Below are 20706 nucleotides of genomic sequence, written 5' to 3'. Positions count from 1 at the left end.
AGAATAAGTGTGATTCATTCCATTGAAGTGTCATTTCTGAAATGTAAATTATGGATAGTAATGCTTTTCCACATACTTTTTTTTTTTTTTTCAAAAGGTGAGCAAAATTCTCGTAATGAGACTATGTGTTATAGCCTGTTTAGTGCAGATTGCCTGCTGTGCACTGACTTTCATCATGCATCAGGCAAATTAAATATCCAAAGTGCAATGTACTGAACTCATTACACAGAGTTAATGATTATTGACTCCATTTAGGGTTTGTGTTTCTAAGCATTTGCATTTCTTTTTCAGCGTTTTACAGGAAACCAGATAGCAAAGATTTACAGCCAGAATCCTGAGGTCTACATGCAAACTGAGGTTGGAACAACTTCAATACACTTATTGGAAAACAAAGTTGAAAATATTGTGAAAGTAATTTTGTGGGGCTGTCATACTTTTGTTGCTAAAGAGGATTTTGATTCTGCTTTTGGTTTTAAGATTAATACTGTAAACTTGATTTTTAAAAATTCTTTGTCATTGGACAGATAAATATCTGGCAACAGTTCTGTCTTGAATGTTTCATTTATCACAGTGGGTGATATCCATTGCATTTCAGTTTTGTGGAAGAAGTTTTGAAAAAACAGACTTTCAGTTGAATGTATGTACAGCATTACAAACACAAGTGGGTTATTCAGCACAGAGTTCACACTTAGAACTAGACATTTGTATTCAAAAATATGGTTGTTCTGCCATAAAAAGGTGGCATCCATGTGGATGTGTGTAGCAAAAAGCCTGCAATTGATTTTAGACTTTTTCCCATACTTTTTGCCTTGAGCAGTTACTTTGATTCTATTATTACAAATTAATTGCTTTGTATAGTTGGTTTCCTTCTGTTTTTTAATTTTCAGAAATCAGTTTGCAATTCCATTATTGGTATAGATTGTTGAGTCTGCATCTAGCTGTGACTGAAACCCCCTGGTTTGAAGCAAGGTGAAAACTCCATGCAAATGTGATGCAAATAAGGGAAGGGGTCCTGTCCTTGGATTAGAATGTGCCAAACATCCAGACCAGTGAAGTCAGGCTGCTTGCAGTTTTGTATTACTGCAGTTTTTGATAGTATTGATCATGACTTTTTTGTGGCTTTTAAAATCCCTTGGGGGAAGTGAGTTGCAAAGCTGACTCTGTATTTTGTGGGACAATCCTGCTATTTTTTTCCTGCATTTTTTTTTTCCTTCTAAGTACATGTTCTATAATCTTTATGCTAGTGAGTGATGATATGAAACAGAATGGTCATAAGCTTAAGACTGAATTTGGACAAAAATTCATTAGTGGAGGGGAAGTGGGTCTGTGGAATTGTGAACCAGTCAGACCAAGCTCAGACTTTGAGGGATGGATGCAGTGATGGCACCTTTAACAATAAAGGATGGGCAAGATATGTTGAAGAGCAAAATATCTCTGTGTCAGAGTTGCTCTTGGGGACCCTCAGCAAGTACTCCAGCAGCTTGGTAGTCTCAGTGAGGTGGAAGGTGGATGTTTTTCCTTCTCTGGGTCAGCTTGCTACACTGGTGGATTCACAGCTTAACTTCATCCTTTTCCTTCCATTTCAGGCAGCTAGTGCCCATTGGGGCACCACAGAAGGTAGGCCTTGGTTATCTAAGCACAATGTGATATATTCTTGGGGAGAGATGCATGAAGAGCAAGTGCATCATTAAGTTTCCTGCCCACCTTAACCACCTTTTAGAGCTCTGGCTGTAGTCTGTCTCTGAATGCTGTGTGGAGCAGGGTTTTGTGATCATTAATAAAAAAAAATAATCTGTCACTGCTGGCATATTTCCACCAGTAAAGCTTTGATTTTGATTAATTCCTGACAAACATATTTTTTCTGAATTAGTCAGAGCACACAATAAGGAATTTTTGTCAGCTTTTATGCCAGCTTCTCAGGAACAGATAAGACTTGATCCTGTGGAAAGCTTGGGGGCAGCTCATTAACTTGGTAGTTTTTCTGACAAATCTGTAGTGGAGGTGAGTATGTGGGGATCAGTGCATCATGTCATGTGGCCAGGGCATTTTGGGGCCAGGACTAGAAGCCCTATAGCTGGATTTTATGCATTGTTGGAACCCACCCTGAGACAGAGCTGCAAGTAGTGATTCAGTGCAAAGGTGATTATTTCCAGCTCCTGGGAGTAACTTCTGGGAGGTCTGGGGTCTCAGCTGGGAGGAAGGTAAGGGTTCAAGTAAAGGTGCTATCAGAGCCTTGCCAGAGCTGCCAGAAAGCTTACAGACCTGTGCTCTGGGTTGCCTGGTGTATTTCCCCTGCTGTCAACATGCAGTTGTTTATTTTTGATTTTTTTTTTTTTCCATAGTGTTTTTTCTTGAAATGAGGTCCTGTGATAGACTGAAGTTGTGAATTAGTTCACGATAACATAGAATATGCTGATATATGGGTGCATTTTGCATGTTTCAGAATGCAAAACTATTAACTGCTTTTACCATGAGGTTACTGATATCTGCTGTTTTACTTGGGTAGACCTGAAAAATCCTAAGTGTATTTTTGTGTGCTTTCTATGCCTAACATTAAGCATCTATTAACATTTACTGCTTCAAGTTACTTAATCGTTTACTTTATTTGAAGTGGATGCTGATGGAATTCACTATCTTATACCTTTCCTTTCAGAGAATCTCTTTGGTTAGCAGTTTTGCAGCTTCCCTTTTCCTAGGAGCGTATGCGCCCATCGATTACAGTGATGGTAAGTGTGGGCTTTTCTTGTAGTAACCACTCAACATGGAAATGTTCCTTTCACCTTACACTGAAGGGGGACAAGGTCTCTGCTCTTTATTTTCAGTCCTTCAACTTTCATGACAGTAAGATTAGGTTTTAAGCTAAGATACTCCTTTCAATTTGTTGATAGTCTTGAGAGTGCTATCAGGGATGCTTATTTATCTCCACTATTGTATGGTTCCTGTTTTTACAAAATGGTTCCTCAGAAAATATTCCAAATGAAATTGTACCTTTTTTCATTACTTTCTGGTGTATAAAAGAATGTTGAGGTATCTATTTAAAAGTATAAAAAAGCTCTGGCTTTTTTAGCTTGATTTCATAGGTCTGATATTTGTTCTTTGGTTTTGCTGGTTTAGCTCTGACTTGCACAGGATGTGAAGAAGTTGTATATTGTGATTTTTTTTTTTTTTTTTTTTTTTTTTCCCCTACCTAACTGGAGTATAGATCTGCAACAGAAATGTCTTTTCAAAATGAACCAAAGGAAAAGCATAAACCCAGCAAAAGAAATCATAAACCCAGTGTAAAAAAAAAAAAAAAAAAAAGTAACATTCAGTATCTTTCTATTCATCATAACAAAGACAAAAAAGTGACAAGACTGGTGTCTCTCTTTTCTGTTGTGTGTTATCTCAGTTATCCAGCTTTTAAATGGCAATTTAAAATGGCAATTACAAAGGAAACAATTTTCCTGGGAGCTTTGCTGTTACTTCTAAACTGCATTTTTGATTCCTGCTCTGAAACTAAGAAGACATATTTCAGAGCTGAAAGGTTAGATAACAAGGCTCTCAAAGGAATTTTTGCATTACAGAGCTATAGTTGACACCCATATATTAAGACCATCTCATTTTTCCACCTCTGTTGTTCCATCAAAGCTCGTAGGAAAAAGCAAGATACCTCAATTTTAGCTAATGGACAACTTATTCAATATCAGATCTCCCAGTTATACTTGAGACCTTAGAAATTGCAAGGCAATCCATGCTTATTTCACAGCAGTTGAGAAATTATTACATTTATCTTCTGGTCCTGTCCTGTTAGCTATGTGTTTTCACAGCTGAATTTTATTTTTTTGTGTATTATTGGCAACCATAACTCTTGGGAGATTTGCACTTTGCTCCTCAGTAGGCACTGAGAACTTCAACAACCCAGAATTAACTCCATTGCATTTCAGAGGGAGAGATCTTCAAGGTACTTTTTCTGATAGAGAAATAATGTTGATTATTAATTTTAATTCTAGGCATTAACACCAAATCTTGACTTTTTTTGTTGTTTGTTTTTCTGTTTGTTCAGTTTTTTTGTAATGTTAGGTCTGTCTTTTCTACTTGGCAGCAAGTGAGAGAAAGCTGCACTTCCTCGATTTCAGAACATGAAAATCTCTGTGTTTGATTGAAAGCCAAAACATTTGAAACTTAAGAAAATGAAAATTTGTTTCAGTTTCTTAGAAAATGTATTGCATCTTTTAAACAGCTCTAGAAGAGCCTGTTCTGTTACACCTCTGGATATTTACAGAACTTGAATAAATGTTATCTGCTGTTCAGAGCATGTAAGATTATTAAATCTTTGTGTGAAAAAAGATAAGAGCACTAAGCAGGATGTTGTACTGCTCTTTACAAGACAAAAGATTTTTTTCCATTGTAAGCTATATTTTGTCCTGTTCATTCCTTTCTTCTGTTAACATAATGAGAGAGAATTCTAATTCTAGTAATAAAATATAATTATAATGTATGCAGCAGTTATTTGGATCCAGCTGAAAAACTTGTTTTCCTGTCATTTATGATTTCTTGCAATTCACTTGATCTTTTACATTGCACCTCTATATTGGAGTTTAAAATGCATCTCAAAATACTGTTCAGATAATAGACCTATTCTTCATTTCTGTAGGTTTAACTTCAGGTCATATCGTCTTTAAAAGACCCTGTCAAATTATTTAGCTCCACACAATAACTTATCTCTCCAAATTTGCAGGTTATTGTAGGAAATGTGCTATTCAGTTTCAGGATTTTATTTTTCCTTTTAAAGGTACAATCTCAGAAGGTTCAAATCACTCCTCATGAATGGCTGAGCACCCTGGGTGATTGATTTAAAAAAAAAAAAATCAAATTACTTTCTGGTGGATTGAAGAATGATTTTCATTTATATTGTGCAGATGTTAAAAGTAAGATACATTTGGGACCTAAACAACTTGAACACTTGAGGCATTGTTTCTTTTAGAAGATACCTTAAAGAACAGCTATTCAGCTTTTGACCTGGAGAAGCTTTATCTTTTGAAATGCTTTTCAGAGAGCCTTAGGCAAACCATAGCTTAGCATACTTGTTTTTGTTGTTCTATCAAACGAGAATGCTTTGAACTGAAACCTTTTCAAAAGGAAGCACGGGGGGCAGAATTTACTCCTAATGCAGCTTGTGTGGTGTCAGCAGACTTAAACTGCTCAGGATTTTGACTCACTGAAAAGGCAACCCAGAGAGCTGCTCTGCCAGGGCACATAACTCTTTTTATAAATGTCTGCAAATATTGGTAATAGTTTGTTGATTAATTCAAGTCTGCATTGCTTGGTCTTTGCAATGAGTTTGTCCTGTGTTGTTATTGTGTTTTCCCCACAGTGCTGAGGCACATTTTTGTATTTGTAGTAAATATTAGCAAGTCCCACTTGTGTTCCTGGTCATTTTATGTTACAAGTCAGTGATGCTTGCAGTGGAATACTGACTCCTGTTTATCCACATATTGACCCCTTCTTCAGTCCTTGCTGGACCATGGCCTTGGCTTATTGACCTTCATTGCTGCTGAGGTATCCATGTGGAGTGACAAGTCAAAGGGCTGCCTTGCTGACTTTGATTTTTTTGTGTTGTTATGTTGGTTTTTTTTTTCCCCTTAGCTTTCAGTTTATTACTTATTTGATATGTTAAACCTAGCAGTGCAGATCGTGACCAGAGGTGCTTGAGTTAGGAACTTGCTGTGCATCACTCCGTGTATAATCAAAGGAAAAAGAAAAGTGGTTCCAGAGAGCATTCAGCTCTGGTTTTATTTTCTACTGGCTAGAGATTTTCATGTCCACAGCTGGCTAGGATGAATCCAGGCCAATAGATTAATGGTTCTTATAAAATAGTTCTTTCACATCTTTTAAATGACTTTGTAAGGTTGGGGTAAATTGGCTTATCTTTCTTTTCTCAGGGCATATTAAAATCTTTGTGCAAGTATATTTAAAACTGAAGTGTTATTTCTGTTTAATATAAATTTGGATATAATTTATATAATAAAGGTTATAAAGGTTAGTGGGTTTTCCTGGTTTGTGCAGAAAAGATTGGAGGCTGTCCTTACATCCTGCCAAACTGCATTGGAGGATACTGGTTGAATGGTTCTGTAGGTGTGCAGGGGGGAGAAATTTTATTCAAAAAACCCCAGAAAACAGCAAGTAACCTTTCTCTAGTAAAATTCCTGTATATTTAATATTTCTGTTGCTCACTGCTTAATTTAATCTAGCAAAGGGGCCGCTGGCCTTTTAAATTAGAGACTTTTCCAGGAAAACATATTTCCTGGTAGAAAGCCTTGTTATGCCCGAGAGCTTGGGAGGCTCTCGCATCCTCTACTGTTGTGCTCAGTTTACCCTGGAAGGACTCAGTTTACCCTTGGAAGGAGGAGGTGGCCAGATTTAAGACTAGGGAACTGAAAGAAGCTGGAGCATATCTTGCCTTTTCTGTGGGTGGTAGTGATTTTGGTAGCAGAAAAAGGAAATGCACCTTTTGCCAGTGGGAGATGTGTTGCACTTTGTTATCTATCAGATTCCTGTGTGTTTGCATCATAGGCCAGAGCAACCAGTGCATAATTTGTCAAGTATGTGTAATTTGCCTGAAATAGGACTGATTGATTGATTTTACTAAATTTGATCCTGTTTTTTATTAATGTTAAGTATAATCCAAACATCCTACTGTTTGGCTTGGGTTATCCCAGTGTCTCAGCTGTAGTGTGCAACACTTTCTGCTCACAACACTTTATGAAGCACCAGGTCCAGACCTTGCTGATGGTGCTTAGGATTGGACTGCACAAATAGGTACTTTATTTATGAATGTTATTAAACTCATTATTAAGCCTATGTGGAAAAGGATACTGGGAGTTGATAGGGCTTTTATTCATGACCATCCATAGTGTTTCCTTGTGTAGTGTGGTGCAGGCACGTCTCCTTCTTCAGAATTAAAGCACTGTTAGAGCCTTGGGATGTGCTGGCTTCATCCCTTCTCTTCCTCTGTGTCCCAGCAGTGCAAACATAGTCTTATTCCACAGATACTGCAAGTCAGGTCAACTTCACCACCTTGTTGTTTTAAAAAGTTTAAAGATGTATTGAATTTAACTAAATTTCAGGTTTTCCACTGTACTCAGCTGAGAATGTGGCTGTGTTTCTGAGATAAGTAAGTTGTGGGCTAAACAGCCTTTGAAATGAAAATATTAATCTAGAATAAGACTGATACGTCCCTGAATGGTACTAACCAGAAACACATACAGATTTTCAGGCTCAATGAAATGTGCAATTAAAAGCATCATAGTAACATAAGCAAGGGATGTGGAGTGCTCGGTATGTTATATAGATTTCAGCTGGGCTGTTCAGCATTTCTGAAAATCATGAGTTTGTGTATAAATCTGTCAGGGTTTAACACTGGCCTGGCAATTAAACCGAGTAACAGACGCTCTCTGTTAATCTCTCTCTCCTCTCTGATAAGAAAGGAGAGAGAATAAGGGAGAGAGACTTATGGGTTGGAAACTAAACTACACAACTTTAATGAAATAGTAATGATAAATAGGAAAAATTACTAAATATATACAAATATACAAGAAAATGGATACCACATTCCTCCCCCCTTTCCCCCAATAGCTCTCACGTCACTACCGAGGCTGCAGGGCAGCCCTGGGAAAGTCCAGGCTGGACTCCTGGAGTCAGCAGCAGTTGGGAACTGGAGGCAGGAACACACAGATAAGGGCTGGCACAGATCAGGAGCACAGGCAGGCAAACGGATGGGATCCTTCCAGGATGCCGGGTGAAGGAAGGGAAGCAGGAAAGGCAGGAAGGGCAGGCAGCCGGAAGCTGGAAATCAATGGCTTGGCCCTTGTGATCCCTCAAATTTATACTGAGGATGATGTATATGGGATGGAATACTCTGTTTGGTCAATTCTGGCATCTATCTTGTCTGTTCCTCCCCAAAGGAGGGATGCAGGTGGGACCTCTTTATGTTTTCCTCAGAGCTGAGCAGTGTCCTTGGCTCTGCACACCAGTCTCTAGCAGTAACTATAAACATCAAGTGTTATCAGTCCTAGAAACACACACTGTCTGAGAAACTTGCTGATAATTTCAGCAAGTGCAACTACTTACAAGAGACTTAGCTAAAAGCAAAAGTACAAGACAGAAAACCACCTTTATCCTGGCCCAAACCAGGACAGTTTGATATTCAAAGCTGGACTCTCCAAACTAGCCTCAAAATTAAAAGCTGCATTTTAAAATTTGACCTCTTGGTTTTCTTGGAGGTTTACATCTAAGCTGTTTTTTTGGTTTGGTTTTGTTTGGTTTGGTTTGTTTTTTTTTTTTAAATCTCTGAAGAAGGTAACACTGATATGGAAAAAGTTTGGGCAGTCTCAAAGGTAGGAGCAGTGTAAAGCCTTGCCAGCCAGAGGGAGATTTCTTCCTTGATAGGTCTCAGGTAAGCACAGCATCTCTTCCAGTGACATTGCTGCATCACCTTCAGATAGTTGCAGTTAAGTCTTGCCTAAGATGGAAGATTTAGGGAGAACTAAATGGGGAAGCATCAATGTTCTTAATTTTGCTCTTAATTTGGGAATAACTGAAATGTATAGTGAAATTTATCCAGAGGCTGAACCATCAGTATCCTTTTCTTGCATAGAAGGCCCATAAACATTCTCACTGAATGTAAAATATGCATCCATAACTTTTCTTTTGCCTGTAGCAGGGTGGAATTTCCTGATGCAGTACTGTCCAGTGTTTAATGATATCTACCTGTTTGGTTTATTGGTTCTTTTCTTTGTTTTTTTTCCTTGCAGGTTCTGGTATGAACTTGCTGCAGATTTGGGAAAAGGCATGGTCAGTGTCCTGTCTTGATGCTTGTGCACCTGGATTAGAGGAGAAGCTAGGATGCCCTGTACCATCCCATTCAATCCTGGTATGTACATGCCTAGAAGAGCTCCAAGCACCAGATAAAGCTTTGTGTTTAGAGTTCTGCTAATTGTACTTCCTTGGAGTGCATGTGAGTGTGTGTGAATTATGTCTGCAGTTATCCTCAGAGCTACCCTGCTTGATGTAATATTTCCAGGTGTGTTGTAATTGTTTATGCCAGAGCAGAAACAGGCATTTTGAAAGCTGGTAGCTACTGTCTGTCTGAGCTTTCATCACTGATCAACTTGGATTCTTGCATGTCCTGGGCTATGATGATGAGAATTTTGGTCGAGGCTCCAGTGACAAGAATCTTAGAAGTCAAGAATCTTGGTCCCTGCCTCATGTCCACGAGCACCTGGTCACTGCAGAGCTGTGCAGAGGATTTATTGCTGCAGAAACAGAACCCAACATTTGCATTTCTTGACAGGGACCTTGCTTTAAACTGTTGTAGAGATAATTGGGTAATCTTTGTGAATAATTTGGGATATTTAAAGCTCCTCAGTTCATGTAGCATAATGGTGAAATCAAATCAAGCTGCACATCTCTTAGAGTAAATTAATTTAGTCGTACTACCAGGCACAAAAAGAGCTTTTGCTTTAGCTGTTGCACATGTAAGAAAGTGTAGATCCCCATGACTGGATCAGCACTGAATTCAGTGCTGAGCTGTCATGGAGATGAACATACAAAAAGCCATTTTGGATGTCCTTGTGTTTTTTACATGTAATTTTCTTCTGTATTTCTTCTGTCTCTCAATTGTGGTTTAAAAGAATACAGTTCTTGACCCCTAAAATAATAAGGGTCATATTCCAGCATTTGATGTTGTGATGTATATTAATGTTGTGTTTTCTCTGTGTTTGCATTGAATTTTATAATTTCTATGCATTAATATTTATGTATGTGTGCAAAATAGATGTATGTGTTGGTTACTTGGTACAAATAACTGGAGTGAGACCCGAAGCTAAAATCTTACTATTTATTTAACCTATTTCACAATCTGTATTGTGAGAGTATTAAGAAGTTCTCACCAACAAAAAAATTAGGTGCACAATCTTTAACTCACACCTTAAATACACAGACAGTATTATTACAGCTGCTTTGGGGTTTTTCAGTTCCATGTTACGTGTCATACATTGCAAGATAACTTTCCGTTTTTTTGAGCTTTTTTTTCCTCTCTCTTTCTTTCTTCCCTTAGGGGCCCATTTCTCCATATTACAGTCAGCGTTATGGGTTTAGCCCAGACTGTAAAATAGTAGCATTTACAGGAGACAATCCAGGTGAGATGATTAAACGTATGAGATTCCATGAATATGATTTTGTATGTACTAAAATTCTAAATCAATCTTATCGATTCTCAGATGCTCCCTATACAGTGAAAAAGTATCATATTTATCAGCATTAATACCTTTTTCCAACAGCTTCCATCACTGGTTCTTCTGAGGTATAGACATCTTGGATAAGCTGGGTATGACAAATGAATTCTCTTCTGCCTTGTAATAGAAGAGACTTCATTTGGTTTGTGATCACTTCAGTTTTGGTTTGCCTGCCCCTAAGAAGTTATCCTTACTATGAACTAATGTTTTAACTTAGAAAATATGAATTTAAAAATTGCTGCTGTATCATTTCAAACAAAAAGCCTCACAGGGTTCCCTAAAAATTAGAGCTGTCAAATTTATCAGACTGATAGATCTCAGTATAAGGAAAGGTATTTATTTAGGGTCAGTTTTTGACACCCTGGAGGTTGTTTCAGTGTAGAAAAAAGTCGTCTTGTTTCTCAAGACTGTGAAAATAAAGTACTCACCCGTATTACAGTAGCATATGCAGGATGGAATCAAGATGAAAGCTTCATCATGGTATATTCATATTTTGCAAGATGATTAAATTCTGCATTTCACAAAATTCCAGTTTCTTTCTAGGCTCAAATCCAGCTTAGTCCAATAGGATCTGCATGTAGCCCGATGTAAGGGGGAGTGTTTCTCCTTTAAAGTATGTTGTTGAGTAAGGGCCTGCTACATTTAAAACCTGAATATTAGAGAATTATGTGGTTCTGTGGTCTTTTGTCTTCACCATTTTGATTCTGTTAAAAATCACTCCCTCACCCAAATGCTTTGCCCATCTTTTTGCAGTGTATAGGCCAAGGCTTTCATGAACATATTTGCCATTTATATTGTGCTTTGAGGTGGTGAATGTGATGTCTTGTGATGTCTCGTGCAATGTGCTATAGCTGAGTAAAAAGAGGAAATTTTCATCTGGTATTCTTATTCTTTGTTTTCAGCATCCCTGGCAGGGATGAGACTTCAAGAAGGAGATATTGCAGTAAGTCAAAACATACTTCCAGAATCTGTCCTTGTTTCCAAATAACTGAAACATATGAAATGTAAAGTAGCTGTATGCTATCAGTTGAATTTATCTGCTAGTTTTTTTTTTCCTGTATGCTGAATTCACAGTTGCTTTATTTCTATCAATTTGTAAGCTGCCTGAAAGATTTTAAGTAAACTCTTGTGACTTTTTAACCAGTGCTCCAGGCACTGAAACCTGAGCCTCCATCTCCTATGCATTTCACTGGCCTGACAACAGAAGTCAGAGTTAGCTTCAACATGAATTCAATTGACTTAATGTGTAATTTAAAAACAATTAGTGGTAATAACAAATGGTTTTAATTTAATTTCTGTATTGCTTTCCATGCACATTGTGATAACACTTTAATTATTTCCCCCCCACTCCCTCCAGATTAGCCTTGGCACAAGTGACACATTGTTCCTGTGGATCCAAGAACCAAGTCCTGCCTTAGAAGGTCACATCCTCTGCAATCCTGTTGATTCTCAAACATTTATGGCACTTTTATGGTAATATAATTTTTTTTTTGTACATCTGGGATCAATAACATATTTCTTTCTCTTCGTTAGTGTTTTTTGATTTCTTTTGCAAAATGATAATGAATAGAACATTCAGCATTCTGTATGTATAGCAGTCTGGTGCTGAAACAGTTGCAGCAATGCTGTAGCATCCCTATTATCTAATCAGAGCAACTGAAACTGCAGAGTTGTGAAGGATAAATTCTCATGGCAAGAAAAAGCTGAAATTATTTTTATGTATACATAGAGCCAGTTCACTATGTGTAATCTGAGGTTACACATTTAATGTACAGGAATAAGAATCTTCTGAAATACAGTAATATGAAGTGTCAGAAGCTTGACCAGGCTTCATAACTTCTGTGCTCTGCTAGTGGTCCAGAGGGGACATAATGGGGCAGGTGAAGATTCCCTTTCCACAGAGGATTACAATCAGTGCTCTTCAGGGATGTATTAGGCTGTGCATGTATAAATACTGAGCTCTCAAAAAGCCCATCTGAGAGAATGGTACTTGTGGTACCTTTTGGCTGGTGTGATTCAGGAATTGTTTGTTCCCTTGCCAGCCAAGTAGGTGGGGAGATGACCTGAAGTTATGTTTTCTCTCACTGAGTAACTGTATTTAGGAAGATGTTTCCAAAATGGGTCATAGTATTTAGGCAAATGTTTACAAGTAATGTTATGATAAATTTTGTGTCTTAAGTCCCCTGGACTGTAAGTGGTTGTGACTCAAAAAATCAGCAAAGCCCTAATGTGCCTTTTAACTATGATGTTGAATCTGACTTGTACAGTAATGGGGTTCTGAGGTGACAGTGGCAACAGTGTTCATGGAGTTGAGCTCAAAAACATGATGTCAGTTGCAGGTTACTGAGTTTCATTGCATGATTTCCCAGCAGGTTTTTTTTTGTTTGTTTGCTTGGTTGGTTTTTTTAAGTTTTGAATTCAAGTTTCTCATTTTCTGCAATATTTTTCCCACTTGCTGTGTGAGAGAGCTATATAAACAATCTTGAGAGTAGGAAAGGAGATGCTGAGATATTTTTCTGAACTGTTATACTGCCATTTTTTAATGCAGCTTAACCTGTGCAGAAGGGCAAACCTGCCTTGCAGAACACAAGATGTTTGTGTACCATGTAGATAAGAGATCCTGTTTCCTCTGCCTACCCATTTCTGCCCTAACACTGCCCCTTTTGCACTAATACCCTTTCTAATAAAATAATGGAATTAATAAGGGACTTGGGTTAGTAGAAAAAAGAGTGCCTGAGCTACCAAGCAGAATACTTGTACAGAAAACCTGAGTAACTTCAGCTGCTGCAGCTGAGTTCAGAAATTTCCTTGCCTCTTTCTGGATATTTCTGTGGCTTTCCCGCTGAGTTGCTCTGATAATTCCATGATGGAAAGTATTCAAACTGCTTTCCTTTGGGTCCTACTCCAATGCTGCAGCACTTTGAAGGAGTGTTATATTCACAGAGGAGGCAAAGGAGGTGACTGCATAAAGGCTGTGAAGACCATAAAACCATAAACACTGAACAGATGCATATTTTACAGCATGATTTACTGGGTCTGGACCAGAACTGTGGAGATGCAGCTGTGGTGCTTTCCTTTGCCAGATCCTGGCATGGAGCTAGACAGCATAAGTCTTTTTGGACCCAAGCTGGCTCCACACTGTTACCATACTCATGAAATAATGACTGCAGTGTGGAGTCACTCTTGTCTCTCCTTGCAAAGTCATCTCAGAGCGAGTTTTTCAGTGCTGTGCCAGAGCACTTCTGACAACACTTGGTAGCCCCACCTCTGCACCCACAGCCCAGAATGCCTCTCTCTAATGTAGTTACCAGGTTGATCTGTAGGTATTCCAAAAGCAGCTATTAATCTTGGAGCGTGGGTGCAGGCAGACTGGGTGAAGCCCTTCATGGGAGGGAGCGCATTGTGCAGCTTCACAGGACCCTCCCCAGGGCTAACAGGATCAGAGCTCCTGCTGCTCCATCCATGTGCCCTGTGTGTTCTCCAGTGATTTGAGCTCCTGGAGCTCCAACTTAACCATAACCAACACAACCATAACCATAACCATAGGCAGCTGGGCAGTGGGCAGCAACTCCTGTGTGTGGAACCCTAGGAGATGTCTCAGCCGTTCAGAGAGCCTGAATTTAGCAAATCCTGCCAGACTGGATCTAAGCTGACACACTGGAGAGATGTACACCAGCATCTCTGCACTGCATTTCTCAGCTCATATTTGTTTTCTCTTATCTAGTTTTCTCCCTCTCCATCTCTTTACATAATGAAGAAGTGATTGAATCTTTTAGCTTGTCCAGCTGTATTCAGCTGATACAATAAACTCCAATACTGGGGGAAAACAACAAATTGCTTTAAAAATCTAGAGTCAAATGTTTTGGAAAATGCATATGGCATTTTTGTGTGTGTTTCAGTTTTAAGAATGGCTCCCTGATGAGAGAGAAGATCAGAGATGATTGCTCTTCAGGCTCCTGGGATGAATTCTCCAAAGCTTTGTCATCCACTGCTGCAGGAAACAATGGAAACTTGGGTATGAGCCTTAGCAGGGCTGGGAGTTCCAGGGTTTGCTTAGATACTTAATTTTGGGGAGGTTGTACCTGTTTTTTAAATGGTTGGTGATAAAAGCCAAGAATTAAGTTAACTAGAGCAAGGTAAATTCCTAATGTGTAATTAGAAATGCACTTTTGGCAGGCTAAGTGTCATGATGGTGTTTTTCTTCAATATTCACTAAATAAGAAAATGATACTTGTGGAGCTCTTTTGATCATTTAAAAGGTGTTTGTAACATCTTAGCTGTATAATGTTTAAAACTAGTCATTTCTTAATGAGGCTTTCATTAAACTTTGTTTATTTTTTTGCTGAAGTCTCAAATGAAGTGAGTTAAGTAACTCTTAAGTAACTCACTTAAGTAACTTAAGTAACTTAAGTAACTCACTTAAGTGAGTTAAGTAACTATTTTTTTCTAATTCTTCAGTAATTTTGATCTCTTAACATTAAACTAGAATCATGCACAGTGCATGTGAACAAAATAGCAGTATAAAGGAGTATCTAGATTTACTGCATTTTCCCCAATATATTTCACACAGTCATTTCAACCTTGTTTTTCCCCACATTATGCTATTTGAAACAAAACATAATTAATGTGAATAGATATGAATTAAATTAATGCAAAGAATTGTAGGTAGCAAAATTCTAAATGTATATATTTGAACTATAACAGACTTCACTCCCTAGGAAAGTGAATTTATGGTTTCTTGAGACTGTGAGGTTAGCACTGATTTAATTTTTAGAAGCTCTGTCAAATTCTATCTCTAGATAAAGTACCTGTGGGGTATTAAAATGACCAGGAGTCTCTTTTCACTAGAGCACAAATCCACTCAGGTGTTTTCAGAAAATGGGAAGAAGTTATTCCAAAACCCAAAAGTCAGCCACTTTAGAAAGTATTAAAAATATTGGAAGTTGATGAAATTACTGATTTAAGGGATAGCAGGACAGTGCCTGAAACTTTTAGAACTTGTATTTTAGTATATTCACTTGGATATCTCAATCCCATATAAAATAAGTGTTTTGTGAAAGCTGTGCTCTGTGTGCTTGGATAATCTGAGTTCCCGAGGGAAGAAAAGCAAGGAATTAACTGGTTAGATAATCTCCTTTTTATCACTTGTTCCCTGCTCTCGCTGTTGTGTGACAAGATGTTCCTGGGGAGGTTTGGGAGTTTGGAGGGGCAGCTGCTAGGGTAAGAAAGTTTGGGGTAATGAGAGTAATAGGAGGGCAGCAAATAGAGAAGGAGGAGTGGTGAAGAGATGAGGGTCCTGTTGTGTCTGGGAAGTACCTGAGAAGGTTAATCAGACCTCCTTTGTCAGATTCAAGATGTCAGCATGGTCAGAAAGGAAATTTTGTAATATATATCCCCTGGCAGGGCCCGGAACATCTTTAAGCCACAGTCTTGCATGCTGACAGCTTTTCAGAATATTTAACCATGTGTGCTGAAAGCACAATACTATTTTTATTTTTCTCTTCTGGCTAATAATCCTAAGGCTCCTAGGGAAGCATATTCTTGTTCTAAGGTCTTAGAAATTCTACTTAATTTTTTAGCTATTCTGTTCTGGTTTTCTGTCCTCATTTTCTTTTTTGTCTCCCTTCTTGAATATTTTTTCTGAACAACCCATCTTGCCATCAACACAAAAGAAATCTCTTTCATGCTTTTTTCTAGCTGTCTACAAAGCATTACTGCATTCCTTCAGTTCTCATAACTATTCAGAGACCAGCTCTGCTCATGATTTTAAATATCTGATGTTCCCTTACAAGTTAATGAAATCTAATCCAGTGCATGAAGTGTTCCTGTATTCCTGTGCTCTTCTTTACTGACTTACCTTTTTTTAAAAAAATTTTTCCCCACCCTTGTTTATGACCTACTGAAACTATTTCTGAAGATGTGTTATATATTACCTCTTACTTGCATGTGTGTGTGTTCTGGTGGATGTGCTCACTTTTGCAGTCTTGTTGTTCATTATATTGTTGGATGCCTAGAGCCAGATACTCTTAAGATCCACATTTGTGTAAACTGGAAGTATTTAAATTTGATAGTTGTCTGGACTGAAGTTACTTAAGAAACAGGCTGTGTGGTGGCTCAAATGTCTTTCCAAATACATGATAAACATTTATTATCATTCTAGCTGTGCGCTGAAATAAGATTCCAGCTTTGGGCTAGAAGCAAACATGTTTGTCTTTAATGTTTCTTGATGCAGGTTTCTACTTTGATGTGATGGAAATTACTCCTGAAGCAGTTGGGATTCACAGATTCAACAGAAACAATGAAAAGGTAGTATTCATCTAGTTAACATCTCAAACCTTGAAGCAGTGCAGGAGTACTTTCAAGGCTTGAAATATTTGCAATTTTTTTTTTTCTTGTGTGTGTGTACGAGATGGTTGCTTTCAGGTTTCATTTATTGCTATAGATCCCTGGGATGCTCTTCATAAGGAAGTATTTGGTCTGTAGCTTTAGAGTAGCTACAGTGCAAAGTGTTATCTAGAACTTATATGGTATTTTTTTCAGGAAATATTTCCTTTTTTGGAAAATGTGGATTTACTGAAACTAACACTGGTTTTGAAACAGGATTGACTTAAATCTTATTGAGAGCTTAGTAAACTTCCATGGCTTGGACCCCATCTTCTCAATTTCAGACACACAGATAAGGATGTGTTGAAACTTTGGGCTATGATGTTATATATATGTTATATTTGATATATATATGTCTTGCCCTAAATATGTGTGTAAAGCAAACATTTTGGAGTAACCTACAAGCTACATAGTGGTATGCAAATAAACACAGGCTCAAGTCCAATTGGAATTAAAATAGAAATTATGTTATGGAAAGTTCTTAAATTTTTTTCTTTGGAGGAATGGATGCTATTTAAATGTCTGACTTTCTGGGTTGCACTGAAACTCAACAGATGTCTGAGCAGTCATGACTCCAAGTCGATTAGACCTCACCTGGGTGAACAGAGATTGATACTATCTTGTGTTTGCAGTGTGGCACTGGTCTCTTAAATGTTTGCTGTATAAATGAATCCTTAATCTCTTCCAGCTGTTGTACAAATTGTAGGCACTAATTGTAGTGCATGGCAGAACTCAACTTCTGTGAAATATTCTTTGTTTTTGTAATTCAATGTTTTCCTACTTCTGCTTCCTCTCTCATATTCTGGTTGATGAAAGGCCAGGGAAAAATATATAGCAACTAAATAAATTAGTGAAATATTATATGGTTTCACTTTTGTGCAGACAGAAATAGATTTAAACTTTTGTGCTATTGCTTAATGCATCTGAACTTTGTCTACTTGCTTAACTTTTATATTTTTGAGATACTGATCCTTAAGCAGCCTTTGGTGCTGAGAAATGCATAGAGAAGAGCTCACAACTTGCAGCAGAACCTCTTCTTATCATGGATTCATTTCAGGTTGATGGATTTGCTGACATCACTGAGCTTATGCTTTGTATTCTGTGTTGTGAGTCTTCAGGTCCATGTTGTATCAATAACTGAAGAACTGGGCCTAGCTGAAACCAGACTTCAGACTCATCTGTATTTGGTTTTTAGCCAGTCTCAAGCTGGCATACATTGTGTGAGGTGCTCATTAATTTATTCCCTCTGATACAGGTTTCAGACTTTCCAAAGGAGGTGGAAATACGAGCACTGATTGAAGGGCAGTTCATGGCCAAGAGGATTCATGCAGAAAAGCTGGGGTATAAAGTCAGTAAGTATGATGAAGAAGCTGCAGATTTAATGTCACTGGAGGTCAAATGCAAAGATAGGAGCCCTGACATAATGTCAGCATTATGTCCTGCCTGATGAATATAGAAACTGGTATGAATTCTAACTTTGTTTCCTGGAAAGATTTTTGCTGATTTATTTGGAGCAAATTTTTGCAGATGTTTAATTTAGAAGCTCCAGTAGCTTAACTTTAAGATTACTTCTTTTTAAAGTATCCTTGCTGTTTCATTGTTACTGAGCTGTGTTGTCAATTTTTTAATAATAGTTTGGGCTTGGTAGCTTGTTAAGTGAAAAGAAGACCGGCCCTCTGCCTAGAACATGGAAAAACTGAAATCTCTGTTCAGTTCCTGGATCTGTCATAAGCTGGTCACTCACCTTTTTACCTCAGTTTTCTGTTAATAAACTGGAGTAATTTCCTCACCTTGTGATTTAGAAAGCAAAGATACTACTCCCTAGGATGTAGAATATGTTTTTAGCACATTGGAACAACAAAATCAGTCAATATTTTACATATAGAAGTGGGATCAGTTCATTAATAGCTGTGCAGTTCCACAGAAAGAATACAGGCAAGTTGGTAAGATGTTTTATTGGCATTTTCTGTCAGTGTTATCACCCTGTGGCATCTTCAAATATACTGAATTAACTGATCTTGAGGGTTTTTAAGCAATGTCTTATTTTTAAAAACCATATTATTTTTATCTGCATCCTGACCTCCCCTTTACAAGCTGTTGCTTGCCTCCTACCTCCAGGCTTTTATCCATAATCATGAAAGATAGAATTATTATTTTTTTCTTATTAGGAGAGAACTATAGGAGCTGAAAGTTGAAAATATATAGATACTAGAACAAATCACAAGGCTTGGCAACACCATCTCATAAATTTATGTGATAAAGGTTTTCCTGTTACATATTTTCGTATTTATTTGTTGAGGTTATTAATGGAGACAGGCAGAGATCCACATAGATCGTGTTTAAAAAACCTGTTTATCCTGCATTCCTACATTCTGCTGTGCCAAAAGCTTGGGTTAAATGACCCAGAAAGCTCATGGTTGAAGAGAATACTTTTGTACACTGTAAATGTCAGAGGTCAGACAAACACCAGAGTGTGAGAAGAACTATTTGAGGTATCAGACAACTCTGACAAACAGGTAGAAATAATATAATACAATTAATTTTAAATACATTTAGGCTAAGTAGGACAGCCAAAAACCTAACTAGTTTTAGGATGTGGCTTAAGCTTTAAAATCTCTTTTTTTAAAAAAATAAATTATTTTTTTAAAATGCTTTAGATATCTACAGTAAAAAGAAGAGGGTGTGAAATGTATTATGTGCCTGCAGATTCCTTGCATTTGTTTTGTTGCATCCCAAGGGGCTCTTAGCTGTTTGGGAACTAAAAGATGAGTTGCTTTAAGAAGGAACTGCTGTACTTAGAGTAGGCTGTGTGCATCTCCCACTTTTCCTTGGTGGTATTATTTAAATGTCATATTCTGTAATTTGTGTAGTGATGGCTTACATCTGCATTTGTTGTGTGACAGCTCAGAAAACAGGGTGTGTTCTGAATTTGGTTCAGGGTATGGATGAGCATGGTGGGAATTACTCTGGTACTGCCAGATTTTCTGATTTTCAATAGCTGCTGGTTTTCAGGCTGCTTTTTTGTTTTTAATGCGATTTAAAAGCTTATTTATCTTTTGGATGAAATACACACTCAGGACCCATGTTGTTTATTCAGTTCCTTTTAAGGCCTTGTCTACATGGGGAATTACTTTTGATTTTTTCCAGGAATCGAGCTGATTTACATTCAGAAATATAATCACATCAGTGTAAACCTTGGCTTTTCTTGTTGTTGTTTACACCAGTGGGAGAATAATAACAGCTCACAGGATCCAGCAAGTTGTATGAGGACACTTTTTAAATTGCTCTGTAGCAGGAATGAGAGGGACATGGTCAGTCACAAGAAATGCTTTGCTGTGGTGTCCCAAGGTTTGTGTGGTGCCATCTCAGTGTTGCAACTGAGTCAGAAACCTGGCTGAGCATTTCCCTACCCCTGGCATGGAGATGCAGGAAAATCTTTTTGGCAGAGTCATGAAGCTGCCTCTCTGTTCCTGGGCCAAATGCAGTTTGGGGGATGGCTGGAATCTGAAAAGCAGCAGTGTGTGTGGTAGAAAATGTTGTAAAAATAAATAAATAAGCATCTGTTATAGAGAGTTTTTTGTTATGCACTGTGAACATGAAAAACATCAGATAATCCCTTAGAATTTACTTTCAGTTAATGAATACATTATCTTTCTAGGAGGAGGATTTTGAATCCTTGTTCGAGCCAGTGCTGCAGGAGGAAGTGCAGCCATGCTGAAAGTGTTTTATATGTGAGGTTTTGTTCTCAGTTTGATTTGTCCAGTGCATGATAAATCTTACATAAACTACAGATAATATTCTAAAAAAACCCTTAAGACAGCTCTTGAGGTGCTGTTTGTGCTTGTGTGCAGGTTTTAGTGTGGCTCGTGTGCCAGTAGAGGGCAGGGGATTCTGTCTCATGTTTTTTACCTTTGAGGCTGGGATGTGTGTGTAAGCTTTGTTTGGAAAATGGCAGTCACCAGATGATCCTTCGGAGAGAATTTAAACCTTGCATTAGTCGTGATTTAAGGGTTTTAAAAGTGTGTGTCACTCTGTTCTAATTGCTCTA

The 20706-nt window shown here is 37.9% G+C and overlaps 1 protein-coding gene across 8 annotated transcripts in view; it reads left to right on the top strand.

The window, feature by feature from the left end:
* The window catches only part of XYLB (xylulokinase), an 82377-nt gene that overhangs the window by 8272 nt on the left and 53399 nt on the right, over window positions 1-20706 (top strand). For all 8 annotated transcript variants that reach the window (XR_011724125.1, XR_011724124.1, XM_071734654.1 and 5 more), the window contains 9 exons: window positions 292-357; window positions 2654-2726; window positions 8793-8911; window positions 10097-10178; window positions 11177-11217; window positions 11632-11747; window positions 14174-14289; window positions 16507-16580; window positions 17914-18010. Coding sequence is in view for 6 of the 8 variants with exons in the window: in XM_071734654.1 (XP_071590755.1) it covers window positions 292-357; window positions 2654-2726; window positions 8793-8911; window positions 10097-10178; window positions 11177-11217; window positions 11632-11747; window positions 14174-14289; window positions 16507-16580; window positions 17914-18010 (784 nt within the window). In the remaining 2 variants the exon portion in view is untranslated. The remainder of the gene's footprint in view (window positions 1-291; window positions 358-2653; window positions 2727-8792; window positions 8912-10096; window positions 10179-11176; window positions 11218-11631; window positions 11748-14173; window positions 14290-16506; window positions 16581-17913; window positions 18011-20706) is intronic.

This window comes from Heliangelus exortis, chromosome 2 (assembly GCF_036169615.1).
Source record: "Heliangelus exortis chromosome 2, bHelExo1.hap1, whole genome shotgun sequence".
Classification (NCBI taxonomy): Eukaryota; Metazoa; Chordata; class Aves; order Apodiformes; family Trochilidae; genus Heliangelus; species Heliangelus exortis.
The sequence above is the reverse complement of the archived record's forward strand: the minus strand, read 5'-3'. Positions and strand labels throughout refer to the sequence as shown.